This window comes from Sminthopsis crassicaudata, chromosome 1 (assembly GCF_048593235.1).
Source record: "Sminthopsis crassicaudata isolate SCR6 chromosome 1, ASM4859323v1, whole genome shotgun sequence".
Classification (NCBI taxonomy): domain Eukaryota; kingdom Metazoa; phylum Chordata; class Mammalia; order Dasyuromorphia; family Dasyuridae; genus Sminthopsis; species Sminthopsis crassicaudata.
Window position 1 is genome coordinate 353,759,185 of NC_133617.1, and position 18,985 is coordinate 353,778,169.

At 34.2% G+C, this 18,985-nt stretch overlaps 1 protein-coding gene across 3 annotated transcripts in view; it reads right to left on the reverse strand.

Annotated features, from left to right (window-relative positions):
• The window catches only part of TPGS2 (tubulin polyglutamylase complex subunit 2), a 44,283-nt gene that overhangs the window by 1,818 nt on the left and 23,480 nt on the right, over positions 1-18,985 (reverse strand). For all 3 annotated transcript variants that reach the window (XM_074279235.1, XM_074279237.1, XM_074279236.1), the window contains exons 3-6: positions 12,743-12,830; positions 10,815-10,943; positions 8,841-8,963; positions 462-619 (exon numbers count right to left, since the gene is read on the reverse strand). In XM_074279235.1, the coding sequence (XP_074135336.1) occupies positions 462-619; positions 8,841-8,963; positions 10,815-10,943; positions 12,743-12,830 (498 nt within the window). The remainder of the gene's footprint in view (positions 1-461; positions 620-8,840; positions 8,964-10,814; positions 10,944-12,742; positions 12,831-18,985) is intronic.

Below are 18,985 nucleotides of genomic sequence, written 5' to 3' on the forward strand. Positions count from 1 at the left end.
GGACACTGCACCTCATGGGATTATCTTATTATCTATTCTCCAGCAAATGGGGTTCCCCCTTTCCTTTCCCTCATTATGAGTATCCCTAAGGAGTTGTGAAGATGACAGCAATCATGTCTCTGGAACTCCCATATCTGTTATTTTAATAGCTTTTCACAGTATCACCAAGAGTCACTGGAACAGGTATTGTGGTTGTAACCTAGAGTTTTGTAGTTGTAAGCCTAGAAGAGGTAGACTGACTAAGGTCAACCTGCAAGGGAGCAAATCTGTGAGTAAAGCTCCAATCTTCTGGCTCCCTCCTGTACTACTCTCTAGAGTTCTAATGGAGCCCTGGAGCTCCATTGCTGGAGCACAAATGAATGCTGTGGAAAATAAAAGAGCCTCATGAAGGGTGGCAAAGTCTTGGAGAAATTACTTAGGAATCAGAAGACCCTCCAGTGACAAAATCCACTTGCTCTTACCCTGGCCTGTGGGCTAATGCCATAGCTGGTGAAGGCATACTGCCATTGGGGGAGGCCGAGATGAGTGATCAGTAGGCGATAATAGGTAGTAAAGGAGTCACTGAGAAAATGCCAATATAAAGCTCTGTCCAGAAACCAGATTTCAGCATCTTGGGGTGCTATTACAATAAAAGGGAAATAAATTAGGAATAGCCATTTTAAGTATAACTGAAATGAAATGGTTATTGTGCTTTTGTGGGTCAGAAAAAAGAAAAAAGAGAGTATAAAGGGAAATTCTCCTCTGTCAAGTCAAACTTTATCTGAAGAGAGGAATTTTATAATTGCCTTCTTAGAGAAAACCTGGTATCTAAATGTTTGTAAATCAAATTTGGACCAAAGAAATAAAAAATCCTCCATCAATTATATATGTAATTATATATTATATAATTATGAGTATACCAGTTCATAGTTGTTTTTACTTGCATTTTTCTTATTTTTAATTGGGGGCAACCAGGTGGTCCAATAAAAAAAAAAATGCTGGGCCTAGAGTCAGGAAGACTAATCTTGAGCTCAAATTTAGTCTTAGACACTATTTGTGTGACTCACTTAACCCTGTTTCCTCAGTTTCCTCATTTGCAAAATCTGGAGAAGGAAATGAAAAACTGCTCGTGTCATTTCTAAGAAATGCAAAATAGGGTCAAGGAGAGTGAGACATAAAAGAAATGATTGTAAAATAATGTACCACCATTTTTAGTAATTTGTTATACATTTTTATGTGTCTGGTGATAATGTAGATTTCTTTTGAAAAGTGCCTATCTGTATCTTTTAACAATTTATCTACTGGGGAGAAGAGTGGTTCTTGTTTTTATGTATCTGAATGATTTCCTTATATGTGTGAGAATGGGATCAAAATCACTCCCCCTCATTTTAGATTTGATAATTTTAATTAGATAAGCATGTATTAAGTGTTTAATAGTGAGTATTTGTAAAGGCTGAAACTCTGAATAGGTGCACTTGAATCAGAAAGCTGAGGTCTTAAGGCTAATTACCTATTGGACAATAACTCTATTAGCATATTTGGAATTTCTCTTCTCACAGTTAATGCTAGCTCAATGCTTGGTGTTAGGAGAATTGTAGGGAAGGATTAGGGGGTGGAGTGAGGGAGAGAACTTCACTTGGAGGAAAAAAGTGTGGAGATTTGTGGAGATTCTGAACTCTAGAATCAAGGAAGGATCCTTGGCAATACTGAAACTTCACTTCTTCCCCAAAGACAAAGGACTTTTGCTTATTCTGACTCTGGCTGATTCTGAGGCCTCCAGGGAGCTAGTCCAGATTTCACAAGCATTTATATAGCACCTTAAAGTTTCTAATGCACTTTACAGAATGTTAAAAAAAAAAAAAAAAAAAAAAAAAAAAGGAAAAAACATAAAAATCTCATTTGAGTCTCACAATAACCTTGTAATGTAAGTGCTATTATATCCCTTTTTGCAGATGAGGAAACTGAGATACACCTGATTCTAATAAATCTTGGCAATTCTCATTTATAAGTTTTAAAAATATGTTTTCCAACCTGAATTTTTTTGGTCAAGGTCTTCAGGTAGTCTAATTATCTTACCTTATTATGTTACTTCCTTCCTTTTCCCACTTCTCCCATCTTTTAACTTTATTTTATAATTTCTTGGAGCTGTTTTCTGCTTGGAACATTTTAATTTTCATTAAATATTTGGTAACTTTTGCCACCTTTTCTAAGTTATTCTTATTTTCATTCTTCCATATTTCTCATTTCTAAAATTAAATTAGTATGTCTATTGTTCATTTCTTTTTTTCCCTTCCTTTTTTCTTTATCTTAAACTTAAATAGGAAACAGGAATAAAAAGCATTTCCATGTGCAGGCAGAACATAAGAGAAGATTCAAAGCATAAAGCAATAAATTTCCATTTCAAGAAAGCCTATATAAATCAATCATTGTATCAGAGCCATCCATCTTTTTTTGCTTCCTTTTAGGTTTTCTTTTGTTTTCTGTTGTGTACTTTTTAATTCTTTTTTTCCCCTTCTCTCTCTCTTCCCCTAAGAAGGCTATAATTAAGTGCAGATATAGAAATATGAACACATATCTATACCCATGGAGACATACATACATATATACACAAATGTATACATATATACATAAATATATAGCTATCTATAATTTTACATATATATATGTATATACATATATATATATAGTAATTTTGTCTGTCTCCTTCACTTCTCCCCCAAAGAAAGGACTTTTGCTTATTATGACTCTGGCTGATTTTGAGGCCTCCAGGGAGCTAGTCCAGATTTCACAAGCATTTATATAGCACCTTAAAGTTTCTAATGCACTTTATAGAATGTTAAAAAAAAAAAAAAAAAAGCAAAAACATAAAAACATAAAAAATCTCATGGGGGGGGGAGGGGAAATCACCCACAAGCCCTTTTTAGGTATAAAAGAGCCAGACTGGAGCTTTCTCTTCGCAGGAGCCTTTCTCCCCAAACATGGTATACTTCCGGCCATGTAAGGGTTCCTGCCAGTCTAGGGACCACCTTTGGCCCTGGTGTCCTTCTACCTTTAACTTTACTTCTAAATCCCTACAATAAACCTTTTTATCAATCTAGGTTTTTGAATTCATTTACAGGGGACACTGCACCGTTACAAGACTATCTTTGAGCTGACCCAAACGGGGTTCCCCCTTCCCTATCTCTCATCATATATATATGCTAATAATATATAAACACATATATATATACACAAAAATACAGTCATATGCATTTATGTAAGACCATATTATGCTTGTTTATCCTCTATTTCTCTAAAGGTAGATAATATCTTCCTTCATAAGCTCAAATGTTTCCAAATTTTTCTAACTCTATCAACTCATCATTTCCAACACCAAGCAATATTTCAACTTTATACTGTCTATATAGACTTAAATAGTCTAAAACAAAGTTGATTAATATGACTGACATATGCTATAGTTTCCCTACTTTTCTCTTTTGATTAAAATCTATTTTAGTTTTAATTTTGTCTGAAATCACAATTACTATCTATCTTTATCTAATATCTTGTCCTCCTATTATTTAACCTATCTCCCCTCCAAGGATCCTTCCCTTATCCTTTCCCATCCACCATATCCCTCTTTATTCCATTCCCATTCATCTATACAACTTTCTCAACCCTCTACCTATTCTATTCCTTCACCATTTTATTTCTTTATAAATTTAGAAGACTTTCTAGATTCAGGCATATAATTTGAAAAAGCTGATTTAGAATAGTCAAAGTTTTCAAAAAGAACCACCAAATACACATTCAGGAAAAATTGTTGTTAAAAAAAAAAAAAAGATTTCGCTTCATCTTTATTAGCACTAATAAATGGAAATGTAAAGTTAGCTAAGGTAATTTTTAGAGTCCTTTTGCACAAAACCCCCCAGCATATTTTGTGATAATGTAGAATAATTTTATCCTCTGTATCCCATATCATCACATAACTATATGAAGAGCTTTCCATTTAATGGATTGTTATTAAGTTAATTAGTCTTAAAGCAACTTGAAAAATTGCATATAGTTCTTCAGTCATTTTTCTCAATACAAGTAATTGTCTATGAAGCACAAAGGAGGAACCACATTTTAAACTGGTGTCTAGAGATCTACATTTTGACCTTCCTACTGAATCCCATCAGGGCAGATTCTAACACCCATCATTTTCATTTTTAAAATCTGTTTCATTATATACAGAATATTTCACATAATAGCACATTGCCTTCAATAATTTTGCAAAGTAACAAATTTGTGAAAATTTCAACAACATATCATATATATGTAGCAAAATGACCAAACTTAATTACATCTGTTCTTTCATTTGCTTGTAAAATAGGACAATTCTTCTTCCTACAGTAGCATATCCAAAAGAGGTATTCCAAGCTGTTTTGCATATGATCTTAATCATATCAACAGCTATAGGTAATATGAATATTTCTATTAGCCAATTAGTCTTTTAACACTTATTAATTTTTTAAGCATCCTTGAAAAATAAAAGCAATCATGATGTAACATACATGAATCTTGAAAAGGTTTGGTTTTTTGAACTGATTATTATTAGTGGAATTTAATTTTCCTGGAAAAAATGTTTTTGTTTTACCAAAACATTCTGTTTACATATCTGAAGATTTAATATCAGGGGCAGCTAAATGGCACAAAGGACAGCACTAGTCTTGTTGTCAAGATGATCTGACTTCAAATCAGAACTCAAGAGACTTGACACTTACTAGCTGTGTGATTCTAAGCAAATCACTTTACCCCAATTGTCTCTCAAAAAAAAAAAAAAAAAAAGATGTAATCTCATTTTCTTAAAGCTGTATGCTGTATTTTCATCTAAACCATTTCTACAAACATAGAAGTCTTTTTTTTCTTGCAGTAGCAATTGGGGTTAAGTGACTTGACCAGGGTCACCAGATACCAGATAAATTAATTTCCACCCAGAACAGCTGATGAAATGAGTTTAGGTACAGGTAAGGTACAGGTAACAGATTCAATGAGATTTTAAGTTCTTATAAGTGCAAAGAACTGTCTAAATTTTGTTACCATTTTATGAGATGTGAAGAAGTTCTTTAAGTGGAATTAGATAATTAGAGGGCATCTAGCCATTGACTGGCTGAGCACTTATGCATGCCTTTGGTGGCCCTTTAAAAGATATTTTCAGTATAGAAGACAGCTTTTGGACGGGTATGGTAAACAGAGACAATTGAGAAGAAAACAGACCAAAGAATCCTCTTTCCTACCTCTATTATTGGTCATAGCATATTTCAGAAGAGCTGTTCACCCAAAAAGGAGATATTATATATAGCAGGGATCAGATTCAGGGGACTCAACAGAGTAACATTCTCAGCAGAAAAGCTGCACCCAAGGGGAACAGTATGAGAATACTATGAGAAAAGATATTGGGTCATGCATAGTACCAGATATGAATTCCTTGAAGGTATGAGTTCCCTTAGCCCCAAATCTACTAGGAAGTCATATCTATATTCCATTCTTTCTACTGACATCATGGGTAATTGTGGGACAGTGCACCAAAAGTTTTTGAAAGGAATGATTTTTTTTTCCTATTTGTTTCAGATCATTTCAGCCAAGCAAATTTGCTTTGAACTCAGTCCCTTTGTTATTTAAGGTAAATATACTATTGAAGGCTTATAGACTATAGGTTTTTTTAATTTCATTTTTTAAATCAGCAAAAATCCATCTTTACTCAATCCTACCTCAACTTCCTATCTCCATCCACATATTGAGAATGAAAGAAAAATTACTGTAGTGTTCTTTGTTCGGTTTTCCTGGGGTCTTTGGGAACAGCCTTCATTTCAGTTCAGTAATCACCACGAGAACAGACAGGTGTTAAAGTCCAAATCCTTTATTGTCTCCTTGCCTGGGACTGAGCAGTTTTAGAGGCCTTCTGGAGTCTTGATTTCAGTGGAGAAAATGCAAGAGGAGAGCCTGCCACCAGGAGCCTGACTGATGGTGGAAATGAATTTGTCTCTCCTTCCCTCTGAGAGCTTAAGCTCCTGCCTCCAGTTCTCTCGCCTTCTCTGGCTCTCTGAATGAATTTGGCTGAGGCTTCTAGCTTACATGCTCTACACTGAGTATAAACCAATCATTACATCACTAGGAAACCATTATTTGTTGTAAGATTAAATTAATCATACTAAATTTAGAGAACTATTAAACATCATGCTAAACTAGATAACCATTGCATCATCAATTCTACTTAATTAGTACCTTGTAAATCCTTGTTTCAATTTCAGAGTTCTGGCCCATAACAAGGTTTTTTAATTATATTTTTTAAATCAGCAAAAATCCATCTTTACTCAATCCTTCCTCTTCCTATCCCCATCCACATATTGAGAATGAAAGAAAAATTACTGTTACAAACATATCTAGTCAAGCAAAACAAATTTCCAAATTGACCATGTCCAAAGAAAATGTATCTCATTCTACACTCTTAAGTCCTTCATTTCTCTCTATCAAGATGTGGATAGCACATTTCATTATTAAGTTCTCTGAAATCACTGTTGATATTTATATTGATTACAGTTGCTAATTTTTTCAAAGTTGTTTGTACCATAGTACTGTCTCAAAATTTTCTCATTCTGTTCATTTCCTGATGTATTAGTTCATATAAGTCTTCCTAGACTTCCCCAAAGCTGTCTCTTTTATCATTTCTTACAAGATATTAACATTCCATAACTGTTCAGTCATCCCCCAATTTATGGGCATGCAGGTTTCCATTCTTCATGACTTCAAAAAAAGAGGTATATATATTTACACATCCTTAAGAATATATTGTTTAAGATGAATTCCTCCCCTAAACTACTCTATCATTAATTCCTTCTTCTTCTATTTATATTTGGGTCAGATGTATTTTGGTACTCAACTGTGCTGAGTATTTTCCTCTTTTTTTACCTAATCAAGTGTCAGCTGATCCTTCCATCACACTCTCCTCATTTGGATAGATGTCTACCCACACACCTGAATTATGTCAGTAGGTTTTCCTTTTTCTTTCCCTTTGCCCCATAGTATATTCCTCTTCCTTTCTCTTTGTAGCCTTCTCTTAAGATCAGCAGGATAAAACAGAATAGAACTACTAGGTCTTCTGATTAAATTTCATTTATGATCCCTAATGAAGATAGAGTTCAGTAGAGATATATGCATTATCTTAACACATTAAAATATAAGCAGTTTGTTTTCTTAACTCCTATGTTTGAAGTTCATATGTTCTAAACAAAGTTAGTCTTTTCATCAAGAATGCCTGGAAGTCTTTTCTTTCACTTCTTTTCAGTTTTATTTCTAACCTTTTAAGATTATCAGTTTCATTTCATTTCTAACCCTTTAAGATTATCAGTTTTTCTGGATAAATTATTCCTAGGTGTAATCCCATATCCTTTGTCTTCTAGAACATAGTATTCTAAGCTCTCTGCTCCTTACTGAGGTGGCTGCTAAATCATGTGTGATCCTTAACACTTCCTAACTATGTGACCCTGGGCAAGGAACTTAACCCCAATTGCCTCAGGGGGGAAAAAAAATCAGTGTGTGATCCTAACTGTGACTCCTTAGTACTTGAAGTTTTTCTGGCTGCTTGTTTTTTTCTTTGACCTAGAAGTTCTGGATTGGGCTATAATGTTCTTGGAAGTTTTCTTAGTTTCTCTCAGGAAGTGATTTATGCATTCTTTCTATTTATATTTTGCCTTCTGGTTCTGAGATAATCAAATTTTTTTTTTAGGATTTCTTGAAGGATCAAATCTAGGCTCTTCTTTTTTACTCATGCATGTCAGTAGCTCAATGATTATTATAGTAGTTCTCCTTGATCTGTTTTCTAGACCAATTGTTTTTGCTATGAGATAACCTTGTATTTCCTTCTCTTTTTTTCCCCCATTATTTCCCATTTTTTTTTTAATACTGCTATTGTCTCATGGAGTCATATATGGTCTATTCTGAACAAGGACTTTGCTTGTGCAAAGTTTTATATACTTCTTGTGGCAAGCTGTTCATTCTTTTTTCCAAATGTTTTATCACTCTCTTGTCTTTCCTAGTTTTTTCTTCTAGCACTATCATTTCATGGGCAGGAAAAAAACCCCAACACATTTTAAATCTCTTTTTTAAAACTCTTGCTTCATCTCTTCCAAGAATTCTAGTTGAATTAGTGCTCAAGTTTTGTTTTTCTTTAAAGCTTTGCCATGTAGATGTTTTGGAGTTATTCTTTTATTCTGGGATTCTGTCTTAAGCATTTTTGTCACTATGGTGAGATTCACTTTTTGCTTGCTCATTCTTTAAGCCTGAAAGTTTTTTTCACTTTAGATATTGATGTTAGTGCCTAGGTTCTAAAATCCTAGCATGCTAGATTGAAGGGTAGAGAAACATTCTACTGACACATAAGATCCTAAGCCTTTGGTACATGGAGAGAAGTGGGGTAAATTGCCTTAGGCTCTAACAAGGATTCATCTTTCCTTTCTTGGAAAGAGTCTACTTTATTGGTGGAAGGAGCACTGGAATGAAATTAATTCAAACTTTGGCTTATCAAATTACTCTTTCATGCCCTGAGTCTGTCTGCAAAATGAAGAGCTTGTACTAAATGATATATAAGGTCCCTTTCTAGTTCTACATTGTGATTCCACGAAATATGTGACCTCTAAATTTACTTCCAGATCTAAATCCCAGGATTCTATGAAATTGAAAAATTCAAAGAATGAAATAAAAATATCTCAAGTTAAAATCAAAGTCAAATATGGTAATATTTTTAAAAGCTAAGGAGGAATGGTATTGTTAAGTAAATGCTAAACAGTGGCATTAGGAATTCCAACCAAAGTCTTACCTATAGGATAGAATTTTTAATTTACCTGGTTTATCTTTTTTATAAACAAGACAGACTTTCCCATTTCCACTGCAGGAATCAAGTTCAAAAATTCTATTTCTCGAGTCAAAATGTGGTTTCTCTGGGTCATCTCCATTAGGTACCAACCCTGAAATTGAAAATAATGTTCAAGGAAGTTAAAACTTAATATTAGTTATTAAAATGATGGGATTAAATGCCTACACATGATTTTCCTAGGATGAAAATGTCAGGAAAATAATACACAGATGTTTTAAAATTGGCAAAATGTTTTTCAAATTTTAGTCAAATGAATGCTACATAAATAGAATATTAAATCTTTCCTGTTCAGTGTCTCCTCTCCTTGTTTTCATAACCCCAAGTAGATAGGTATAGTAGAGACAACAGAGAATGAAAACTTTATCTTTGGGGATTACATTTTAGTACTACTTAAAAATATTGTCATTAAACAAATCCCAGGGTTTCTTTCTAGCACATTCCCAAATTATTGAGCTTTGTCAGGGAGGACACAATGTAAAAGATTCTCAAGGATGTAATGAACAAAGGAAAAAAAAAGTTCTCTGTTCACAAGTTTAATAAATACAAGATAATTTGAAGAGGAAGGAAGCACAGAAAATCTTGATTGATGAGTCCCTGGCTAGGCTTGTCATTTAATGAGGGGTCCCAGTCATGCTTACTTCATTCTCAGTATGATTCTATGGACTGATCACCTCATGAGCAACTAGTAGTTCTATACACCCTTTCCAGCTCCTCTTGATATTGGATCTTTTCCTATTAGAATATATGCCCTTTAAGTGTATACAACTATCTTGTTTCTTGTATTTATATCCCCAGATCTTGTCATGATTTCTGGAAATAAGTGAGCACTTAAAACATGCTTCATTTGTTTGTCTGTATGTCCATCTATACCTCTCTATGAAACAACCAGTGGATCAGGAAAGCAGCACTTGAGATAACTTTTGAAGGAAACCAGAAGTGAAGAGAAAGTTCATTCCAGCCTCTGGGCTAGATGACATCACAAATAATTTCCCAGAATCCTGTGGATCTTGAAAATCATATTTTAATGAAATATCAATGTAAGCAGTTCTTTCATGATACAGATTGCAAACCACCCACCCCTCATTTGGTTCAACTACTGTCTATGTCCCAGAATAAAATATCTACAAATAGATTCCTCTACTGATGGTCAGCACCTTCTTTGAAACTTATGGTCTTAGAGAAGGGCCTATTTTTATAATCAGAAAACAAATGGTACATCAAGATCTTGTGTTCTTTATACCTCTCTACAATCATCTGACTTTAAAGATGTCATCCACTATATGATTTTATTGCAAAAACTTGCTCACTTCACATATATTTTATGAAGAATGACCTTAATCATTATATGATCATTCTTTTGATAATTTTATAGAGCTGGCATAAGACTACTCATATAAGTAGTTTCTAATCAGCTTTTAAGGTAATAATATTGCTTATACTTTTAAACTCCTCTCTCCCTCTACCTTTTCTGACCAAAATACTTTAGAATTGCTTATACTTGCTAATACAATCCTCCCTTAGTTTTATAGGAGCAACAATCTTAATAATCACCCACGGGCTTACCTCTTCTATATTATTCTGTTTAGCTAATACTAACTTTGAACGTGTCCACAGCCGAACCTTAATCCTTACTTGAGGCCTTCATATAGTACTTCTTATATAATATATATATAAGTACTTATATAAGTACTACTTATAATATGCTACTATATGATAGTGATTTAGTTTCATGTTTCATCTCTCCTTCTAGATTATTCACTCCTTAAAGGCAATGTCTTTGTCCTACTTTATTTTCATATTCCAACCATCTAGTATGGTGTTATGCTTATAGTATATACCTAATAATTGTTTGTTAAACTGAATAGATACATAGTACTACAATACATTTACCAAAAAACAAGCAATATCCTTTTTGAATTTATCACTTGATTCTATTTATCACCTTCATCATCATCTTCCTCCAGGTCCACAAGACTGGGTGAATTGGGAAGCAAATAAACAGAAGTCTGGTGGAGCTGGTTTAACTTCATGATACTATTAATCATCAGGCTGCCCAATGGGATGGGATAATCTGCATGAAAATTGAGAAAGAAGATTACAGTATAAGGTTTCTCCTTTTTGGGGTAATCAAAGCCCAGCCACGGTTTCCCCATCATGCCCTCTTCAATTTAAAAAAAACTAAAATGTCTTGCTATTCTTCACACATGGCTCACCATCTTCCATCTTTGTCTTTCTGCCCTGGTTGGTCCATGCCCTGAATGTTCATTTTTATCTCTACCTCTGAGAATCCTTTCTTTCCTTCAAGATTTCACTAAAACCCCTAAGTCTTTTTCAAACAAATTTCTGTGTAATGATCTCTCTCCATCTTGTACTTGTGAAGTCAATATTTTATATTCAAATGTAATATTTTACACTTATTATTAAATTTCTTCTTAATTGGATTCAACCCAACATTTTAGCCTGTATATATATTTTGTGAGGGAGATGAATTCTGACTGTTATCCTTTCCTGCTTTGCGCCATCTGCGAATGTGCCTCCTATATTATAATAGTCACTTATAAAATTGTTAAATAGAAGTTCCAGGTATAAGGGCATTTTACTGGATATTTCTCTCTAAGGTGATCTAAAACTAGAACTTTGAATATGATCATTCAAAAAGTTCACAATCCAATTGTACTGTCAAATGATATATTTTTCTATCTTTTCCACAAAATAGTATACTTTATCAACCTTTTTTATAATATCTAGGTAAATTATATTTATGGTATTCCCTTGATCTAGATCTATTATTTTGGGCAAGTCACTTAATCTCTTTGTATATCAGTTTCTTATCTGTTATATGGGAAAAATACTTTACTACTAACCTCACAGGATTATTGATTGGGAGGAAAACAAATTTTAGCCCTTAAAATGCTAGATAGGCGTGAGCTGCTATTATTATTACTTTTTCTTTTCTTTTCCAAAAGAACATTATTCTTCTTAATTTATAAAATCTACAAAGAACAGTAAAATAAGAGGAATATTGAGGCTCACCTAATTGGAGGACAAAGTCAATATACCAGCCAGACACTAATAATTAATTGTAGGGCCGTCTGCATACCTTCTTGCTAGGGCCTGTGCCTTCAGCTGGTATTTTTTAGTTGTTGATTAATATATCCCACATGTATCAGCTATTATTTCTATATAAGAAGCAATGAGAAGGCAGCTGACAACTCTGCAGACTGCCATGAAACGAAAATCCACTACTTTCAGTTCTTATATCTTTGAAACACATTTTGTTGTTCATTTGTTTTTCAGTCATGTCTGACTTTTCTTGATACCATTTGAGGTTTTCTTGGCAAAGATACTGGTTTGCCATTTTCTTTTCCAGATCATTTTCCAGATGAAGAAACTGAGGCAAACAGGATTAAGTGACTTTCCCAGGGTCACATAGCTAGTAAGTAGCTGAGGCCAGATTTGAACTTGGGAAAATATGAGTTTTCCTGATTCCAGATCCAGAAAGCTATGCAATGTGTCATCTAGCTTCCCCTTTCAGATAGGGTGAGCCAATTATACTTAAGACTACTAGAGTGAGTTAGACCAACTCACAATATTAAATACCCTTACATAGTTCCAATATTTAATGATTATGAAAATACTATGTTCTATACACTATAAGATTTTTTGAGGATCTCAGCCCTTTTATTTATCCCTTCTTACTCTCTGGTTGACAGAAGCAATTGCTGGATTTTTGAGCAGAAAAAAGTTCACTTCAAGCACAGACTGAATTTCAAGCAAGCAAATGTGATTTTCATCATTGGTGGGAATTAACCCAGTCTTCTAGACTTTTCAAGGAGACAAACAATGCAGGTGGAGGCAAGAAAAACTTACTATCTAGTTTCACATTCCACAACATGTGGAAGCCATTTGTCATCAGGTAAAAATTCTTCAAATCTTCTGGCAATACGCAATCATTTTCCTGTAATCATAAAACACCTTAGCATTTGGACAGGAATTGGTAAAGAGCAGAAAGGTAAAGGAGGAAAGTGTTTGTGTTTCAAACCAAAAGGTTTGCATACCCAACTAGAAATGTTTATCATTCCCTATGCCCTGGAACCAAACACAAACTGTAAAGTACCCTCCAATGAGGAAAAAAAAAAAAAAAAAGATTTTAAACTAGTAAAACTTTAGTGAGATTTAAACTAAAGTAAATTTATGCAGCATTTTTTAAATTTCAAAGCATTTTCTCACAATCTTGTGAAAAAAGTTAAAAATTTTAACACATATTTATAAAATACCTTACCTGAGTTATATCATTCACATATTATTTGATTGGAGGACTTTAGATTAAGGAAATGGACCCAGAGAGATTAAGTAATTTGCCTAGAATCATCTAAGTGTTATTTGAAGTGGGATTTCAACCTGGATCTTCAGATTCCAAACCCAGTATCATTATACCAACAGTTGCCTCACCATTCAAGATGAAGACAAAACTCAAAACACAAGTATATTCACTATAACAAATTATAGCATCTAAAATCACCTGACTTTTGTCAGAAGGCCCGTAAATCCAAATTCTATTAATAATGGTTGACGGAATCAAGAATGTTTTGCCTGAAGAAAAAAAGGTTTAGGAAAGAACTATCTAAGTATCTGAAGGATCATCACAGAAGAGAGGGAAAGGGATTAAGTGTATATATATATATATATATATATATATATATGTGTGTGTGTGTGTGTATGTATGTGTGTGTGTGTATAGATAGATAGATAGATAGATAGATATAGATAGATAAATAAATATATCTATCTATCTATATACATCCCAGTCACTGTTAAATATTGTTACAAATGTATCCCATTTGCTGTTCATAATAGCCCTGTAAAGTAGGTTCTCATTTTACAATTGAGAAATTGGGGCTACATGGAAAGGATATAAGACTGCAGGCTTGCATAGGTGAGGCTACATGGAAAAATGATAAGACTGAAGGTCTGTATAGATTCTTGTGGAGCCTAATAGAAAAAGATGGGATAGTAAATTATTACAGAGGAATAATAGTGTTTGCCTTATTCAAGTGAATGTTTATTTGGGATTGTTTTGAATTCAGTCAGCATAGTTTTATGATTTTCTTTAGCTTCATTTAGTATCACATGAATAGGAGGAAAGGAAGAAGATGAATAGTCTGGCATTGGAGTTTTGGCAAGTCAGGATTGGTGGCAGCTGAGATGGAGTAGAGGAGTAGGTAGAAACCGGGAAGTAAGGGTGTTAAGAAGAGTATAATCATGTTGAAGTCCTTTAGCAGGAAAGACCATGAGTCAGGCTCTGAATTTTTTGAGAAAGGAAAATATCTTGAGGGTCAATAGATAACAATCATCAGGTGATAGATTGGGTGACAAATTTGTATAGAATGAACTTCCAAGTAATGGTTTCTCAGCACAACTGATAGAGGGAAAATCTAGCAATGACATGGGGACCAATGAGTGTTTCTTGTCTTGTGCTGCAACCAATGAGTGGGGAGATAGGAAAGCATAGTCATGATTGAAAGGATATTGAAAGGATAACAAGGAAAGCAGGAAGGAGTCTTGTCCCAGTGAGGCTTAGAAGAGTGGAGAAAGGAAGAAGTTTCAAAGTGAAGGAAGTTTTAAAATTGTGGAGCAGATATCCAAAAGGCATAGTGGAAGGAACAAATGTTAATTCCTATCCTTCCCAAGGCAATAATATGACTGAAGTCCCATGAAAGATGTTAATGAAGATATTTTCACATATCAATGGCATATAACCAAGATTTCATCCTTTAACTTTATCAATTCTAGCCAAAACCTCTCATGATTATGTATATTCTGCAAGGGAGGATTAGGAGAGGGGGAAAGAGGGTGTAGTGACTGTCAATTTCCTCAAGTGCAAAATAATGCTGTTAAATGGTTTTTAAAACAATGTTTTATTCTAAAATTTTATGAGTCTCTGATATTAAAGGGAGATGGAAAGATAGCGACAAACTGGTGAGGAAAAACACAAAAGAAATAATACACAGATCCCCTAAATCTTTAACAATTTACTTTCTAAACCTCAGACTCAGAAAAAACTATGGAAAATAGGAGAGAATTCTGTTCTATTTTGATAATCATACAACTTAAGGGATACAAATGTAGAGAAGCTTTTTAAAGATGTAGAGAATAATATCTAACACCCGCAAGTCCGGTGGGCATCAGCTAATAGTGGCAATTCCACCTTGGCTCTGCCTCTGTTTGGATGATGCTAGGTTTTACTTTGTCTTCTCTAATCCAACCTCTCACTTCAATTACTCCCATTTACTAGCACCTTTTACTTCCATAATTTGGCTCAATTAAATACTTCTATTACTATCCTTATTTTGTGAAACTAAACCAAATACATGGGAAGATTTCACCTGGCCCTGCTGTCAACTGCTTAGTTGCCCTTTACTACTTAGTCACTAAAGGCAGTAAATTAGTCACAGTTAGGCACTAAAGAAGAGGAAAGTACTGCTAAAATCAATTTGAATACATTTTTGGACAATAAAACTTGTTGAATCTAGTAGCTAAAACACCTAGATTAGAATTCCATATTTGACATTTTCCTAGCAAGTCACTTAGCTTCTTGGAGTCTTTTTTTTTTTCATCTGTACAATGTGGATACCAATGCCTTATGAGGTTTTACAAGGCTTGATGGAGCTAAAACAAGTAAAGCTCTCTGCAAATCTTATAATGCTTCACAGATATCACCTATGATGCAACTTATAGAGAAGTTAAACAGTTTCTAGAGACATTGATCGTCTGTGAGAATTACATACATGGTAACTAATAGGGTCTCTTGCGTAAGACTACTTAGATGGATCACTAGACTGAAACTTGAAGCTGTAGCATACACAGCAGTCACATACTGTTAAAACTGTCTCTGTAGTAGAAGCTAACCAAGAGGTCTCAAAATTGTAGTGGGTTAGGAGGATGTCCACTCCAAGAATGTGAAGACATTCCCCCAATGGAATGGGGAGATGAGAACAATTTTAAGAAGCAGGCACTATAAGGAGCAGAGCTTAGAGCTTGGTCAGAAATTGAAGACGCCAAGGTCACATCCCAGGGTCTTTGCAGTCATCTTGGCTTTATGTATTTATTGGCCATGGGACTTGCATGACTCTAGAACAGAGAGAGAGGCTGACAAGTGCACTCTGATTCTTTTTGCCTCACTGAAATCCAATTCATATGCAAGTCAAGACATCACTTTGCAACACCAGAAATGAACAACAACTTAAAACATCTCTAGTATTGTCCTTATTTTGTAAAAACATTTTATCAATATGGTAACAAACATAGACATGGTACTATCAGAACAGCAGCAGAGTGCGTTGTGTTGAGATTTTCCTTCTATTATCATACCAACACATCTCATCCCTTTCAGTTTCCAACTGTTATCAAAGTCTGGGTCACAGTGTGGTGGAAATTAGCATCTGTTCATAAATATCCTGGATCCTAATAAAACTGGATATATGCAATTAACTCACAGCTAGCTTAGATAGCATCATCAAAACATAGGGTCCCTCCTCTTCTGTTTGCAGCTGCATAGGCAAATAGGGCCCCAGGATGCAAGTCAGTTTCAAGCACTCAGGAATTGCTACTTCTCAGGATCTGGATCTCCACTGAGCCTCAGTTTGCTCCTGAAAACTTCTTAACACTCTTTCCACGTAGCACAAGTCTGGAACCTACAATAGCAGGAGGGACAGGCAAGGCCCTGGCAAACATTAAGATGCCCAAGTTCTTTCTTCTTTCTCCTTCCTCCTTCCAAACACATAATGTTACTACTGTCTCCTTTCCCTATAGGTGCTATGAATGTCCAAAAATAAATCAGTGAAACTAAACAATGCCAATCAATATACTAGCACAGATACCAGAATGCCATAGTAGAAAGAAATGAATAAATCATTTTCATTTCTGTGACTTAATAAAAATAAAATGTTTAAAAAGTATTTGTTGTCTCACACTCAGAAGTTTCAAAAATATGTTTAATCTAGAACTTCTGATGATCCTTGCACTAATCCATTTGTTTTTTTCTTACAAGGTTATTTGGATCTTAAGATCTGCTCTGTGTTTCTAATAAATATATTATACAAAGTATTTGGATAGTTTATGAAACTAATAAGTTTGTCTGGCCAATCAAAATAAGCATTCAAATTAAACCTCCAAAGAAACTGGTGGTAGTGAAAACCTTGGCCTTTACTAACTACCTTTTAGTTCTTGACTGCCAGATCGGTGGGGGGGGACACAGTACTGCCTACTTTGTGGTACATACTGCATTATTTTATTTTGGACAATACTTCCATCTAGTGGTTATAGTAAGACAAGTCCTAGTTATGTTTTTGTTTTTTTTTTTTTTTAATTCCATTCTATTGATCCAATACAGAAGCAGTGTGTATCCCCAGCCCTTATGCTTTTATTTTCTTCAAAAGAAAATATAGTGTGTTGCTTGTTACAAGGCTATCAAAGGAAATATCTACTATAAATTTCTGTTCTATAGATGGTAGGTAGGGTCAAGAACAATATTCCTACAAAACCTTCATAGGATGAAGATATGGGATAAAAGGAAGTATAAACTCTATTCTCACAAAAGCTTCATGGGGTGAAAGATGTCTACTGCCTCCTGAAAGTTTTAGTTTCATAAACCTGTGTAACCACTATCCATTCTCTTTTTCAATAGGAGACACCATGGAATAAGGAGTGAAATAAGCAAGAGAGAAATAGAGTCAGCTTTACAATTAGGAAGAATGGAGAGAAAGCAAGTATCGTGTTGAAGAAGTGGGTCACTAGTGTTTCTCAAAACTGCACTGTCCAGAATGAGAATATTTTTCCAATGATAATGTGTCTGCTACCTGATAAAGGATAAAACCAAGACTACTTATAAAATGGAAAGTATCAGCCATCTTTTGAAGTGAAATTTTTAAGTCTCTCCATACAATCATTCTAGCAGAGTAGAAGGGATCGGGCAGGCCACAAAATCACTTTGGTCCACAAAATCACTTTGGTATTTATTTAGTTGAAGAAAGATACTTGAACTTTAAGTATTTAAGGTTAAGAAGTTGTGTGACCCCCCAACCAAAAATTAAACTTGAAATACAAAAATTAAAAGGAGAAATCAATAATATTGAAAGTAAAAAAACTATTGAATTAATAAATAAAACCAAGAGTTGGTTTTATGAAAAAGCCAATAAAATAGATAAACCTTTGGTAAATTTGATCAAAAAAAAAAAAGAGGAAAATCAAATTGATAGTCTTACAAATGAAATGGGGGATCTTTCCACCAATGAAGAGGAAATTAGAGAAATAATGAGTTACTTTGCCCAACTTTATGCCAATAAATTTGATAACTTAAGTGAAATAGATGACTTCCTCCAAAAATATAGGCTTCCTAGATTAACAGAGGAGGAGATAAATTGCTTAAATAGTCCCATTTCAGAAAAAGAAATAGAACAAGCTATTAATCAACTCCCCAGGAAAAAATCCCCAGGGCCAGATGGATTCACATGTGAATTCTACCAAACATTTAAAGAACAATTAGCTCCAATGTTATATAAATTATTTGAAAAAATAGGGGATGAAGGAGTCCTACCAAACTCCTTTTATGACACAGACATGGTACTGATACCTAAACCAGGTCGATCGAAAACTGAGAAAGAAAATTATAGACCAATCTCCTTAATGAATATTGATGTTAAAATCTTAAATAAGATATTAGCAAAAAGACTTCAGAAAATCATCTCCAGGATAATACACTATGATCAAGTAGGATTTATTCCAGGAATGCAGGGCTGGTTTAATATTAGGAAAACTATTAATATAATTGACCATATTAATAATCAAATTAATAAGAACCATATGATCATCTCAATAGATGCAGAAAAAGCATTTGACAAAATCCAACATCCATTCCTACTAAAAACTCTTGAGAGTATAGGAATAAATGGACTATTCCTTAGAATAATCAGGAGCATATATTTAAGATCTTCAGTAAGCATAATATGCAATAGAAATAAACTGCAACCTTTCCCAGTAAGATCAGGAGTGAAACAAGGTTGCCCACTATCACCATTACTATTCAATATAGTACTAGAAATGCTAGCCTCGGCA